This window comes from Sinocyclocheilus rhinocerous, unplaced genomic scaffold, assembly GCF_001515625.1.
Source record: "Sinocyclocheilus rhinocerous isolate Xijiao unplaced genomic scaffold, SAMN03320098_v1.1 scaffold5693, whole genome shotgun sequence".
NCBI lineage: Eukaryota > Metazoa > Chordata > Actinopteri > Cypriniformes > Cyprinidae > Sinocyclocheilus > Sinocyclocheilus rhinocerous.
Window position 1 is genome coordinate 95,702 of NW_015670977.1, and position 2,915 is coordinate 98,616.

Genomic DNA, 2,915 nt, shown 5'->3' on the forward strand with positions numbered 1-2,915 from the left:
TGATGAATATAAAGTTCTAAAGAACAGCATTTATTTGAAACAGAAATCTTTTGTATAATTTGAAGTGTCTTTACTGTCGCTTTTGATCAATTGAATGCATCTGTGCCTAATAAAATTATAAATTTCCATGAACAGACAGATGACAGACAGACAGACAGAGAGACGAGAGACAGACAGACAGACAGACAGACAGACAGAGAGACGAGAGGCAGACAGACAGACAGAGAGATGAGAGGCAGACAGACAGACAGAGAGACGAGAGGCAGACAGAGAGACAGACGACAGACAGACGAGAGGCAGACAGAGAGACGAGAGACAGACAGACGAGAGACAGACAGACGAGAGACAGACAGACAGGCAGAGACAGACAGAGAGACGAGAGACAGACAGAGAGACGAGAGACAGACAGACAGAGAGACGAGAGGCAGACAGACAGACAGACAGAGAGACGAGAGGCAGACAGACAGACAGAGAGACAGACAGAGAGACGAGAGACAGACAGACAGACAGAGACACAGAGACGAGAGACAGACAGACAGAGAGACAGACAGACAGAGAGACGAGAGGCAGACAGACAGACAGAGAGACAGACAGAGAGACGAGAGACAGACAGACAGACAGAGACACAGAGACGAGAGACAGACAGACAGAGAGACAGACAGACAGAGAGACGAGAGGCAGACAGACAGACAGAGAGACAGACAGAGAGACGAGAGACAGACAGACAGACAGAGACACAGAGACGAGAGACAGACAGACAGAGAGACAGACAGACAGACGAGAGACAGACAGACAGACAGACGAGAGAAAGTCAGGCCAGCAGGAGACATGAGTGACAGTGAAGTTTCTTTAGACTCACAGAAACATGTGATCTGTCTGACCTGTAGCCGCTGCATGTGAGAGAAACAGAGAAAAACAGTGTTTGATGTTCATTCGCACCCACTGACAACAATGAGACATTTACTGAAATAAATGAGGAGGAATTACCTGGAACTGAGATGTTCCCTATAGACAGACACGATCGATAGAGACACAGACATAGAGCAATGTGAGCTGTATTTCTCTCAGGAGAGTCATTTAATGGCAGATATTCTGTTCGAAGCACTGAATCTTTGAACAGTGTCAAACTTTAATCATCTTGTTGGTTCACGCACCTCGATTGCATGGTTTCAGCTGCAGTTGGGTTGATTTCGTGACTCCGCATCCCATGTCACGTCTGTCAGCTGGAAGTACATGTATCAAATCAGACATTTTTCACACCTATGAACTCATTCCAGTTTCTGATTCTGGTAAATGTGTCACAACACTTGTAATCTGAATTTCACTTTCAAATCATTTTAAATAATTCCCTTCACATCAATGAAAATCTGAAATAATCTGTCCATCCTCTTATTTCCTCAAGGGGTTTGATTAATTAGTAATAAAAATAGAATTCTCATTCTCTAACCTGTTGTACAGAGTAATTTAGCTCTAATTCTACAAAACACCTCCAGCCACAGCGTTTTACAAAACAGCAACAGAACATCACACTCACCTGGTGAGGGTTTGTCAAAATTCCTCCATGACAGCAGAGCCTATGAAGCCACCAGCAGCACAATCACTGTCATGAAGTGTGACAAACTTCACTATCAATGAACCTGGAACACTGGCGCAGAGAGACAGATGGTGAGATGGAGCTGATCCGCGTGACCACTTCATCAAAACAACACGCTGCAGCTGGATTAGGGTTAATACTGCGGCTCGGCTTCAACCCAGAATAGACAGATAAAGAGGTGCTAAAGGCCACCGGGGCTCCGTGTGTTTAAGCCCGTCGCTCTGCTGTTCATAGCTGAAATCTGATTAACAGAATGCTGAACCCAGCCACAGCACTTAATGGATTTGAAAATGAAACTTGAATTTATTTTTAAATGTTTAACTGGAAAACAGACCAGTTCTCCCCATTCATCGCTGGTGTATTTAAAAGGCTTTAGAATAAAAACAACTGAATTCTACCAGATTTGATCTTTTCAGAGTTAGCTATTCAAATCATAAGTGTATAAATGTACTGTGATAGGATTGAAATAATGCGGCACACTACAAGCACATATTCAGAATTGGGTCAAAAGTGTATTGGTTTTGACCAATATGTGAATATGGTTAGGGTTACACCAGAAAACACCATTTATTGACAGTTCGGCAGTGAATGAAACAACATTATAAGTTGTCCTCAAATGGCAAATAAACTGTTGTTTCTTTCTTTAGATTGCCGTTCACACGCAGGTGTTGGACTTCCTCTTGACGCAAGGGAGTTGCAGCTTGATGGCCTCAAGGACAAACACGGCCAGCGCTCTTTGATTCGGTTAATCTGAGGTCAGAAGAGAAACTACAGATGCTACAACAATGCCCAGCTTTGTATTTCTCATGAGAAATGATGGAAAATTAAAACCTTCACATCTCTTCTATATGAACTCAAAGCCAGCGAGGAAACATTAATGCAAAGACAGAATGTTGAATGTATATGGCCAGACAGAGAGACAGACAGACAGCTTCAGCCCGACTCTATTTAATATCTATATTAATGAATTGGCATCGGCACGTGATAAGTCCTCTTGTCCTGGTCTGATCCTCGAGGGCAGAGAAATCAAATGCCTCCTGTTTTAGGAGTATCATAGTATCATAGTAGGATTTAGAGTTACAAATGACCTGCTCTTATCATCTGATCGTGGGTGTATCTCTCTATTAGTGCTATTGGATCTTAGCGCTGCGTTCGACACTATTGACCACAACATTCTTTTGAATAGACTAGAAAACTATGTTGGCATTAATGGAAGTGCATTAGCATGGTTCAAATCGTACTTATCTGACCGCCATCAATTCGTAGCAGTGAATGAAGAGGTATCATATTGATCACAAGTACAGTATGGAGTACCTCAAGG

General features: G+C 42.8%; 1 protein-coding gene across 5 annotated transcripts in view; it reads right to left on the bottom strand.

The window, feature by feature from the left end:
* ppef2b (protein phosphatase with EF-hand domain 2b) overlaps positions 1-1,724 on the bottom strand; it is a 10,239-nt gene extending 8,515 nt beyond the window's left edge. For 2 of the 5 annotated variants that reach the window (XM_016546345.1, XM_016546344.1), the window contains exons 1-4: positions 1,535-1,723; positions 1,155-1,223; positions 988-1,005; positions 882-890 (exon numbers count right to left, since the gene is read on the bottom strand). In XM_016546345.1, coding sequence (XP_016401831.1) covers positions 882-890; positions 988-1,005; positions 1,155-1,209 — 82 coding nt within the window. In that variant the 5' untranslated portion in view covers positions 1,210-1,223; positions 1,535-1,723. Of the gene's footprint in view, positions 1-859; positions 891-987; positions 1,006-1,154; positions 1,224-1,534 lie in introns of those variants that run through there. The other 3 variants (XM_016546348.1, XM_016546347.1, XM_016546346.1) reach the window with 3 other exon arrangements.
* Between the last annotated feature and the right edge of the window lie 1,191 nt (positions 1,725-2,915).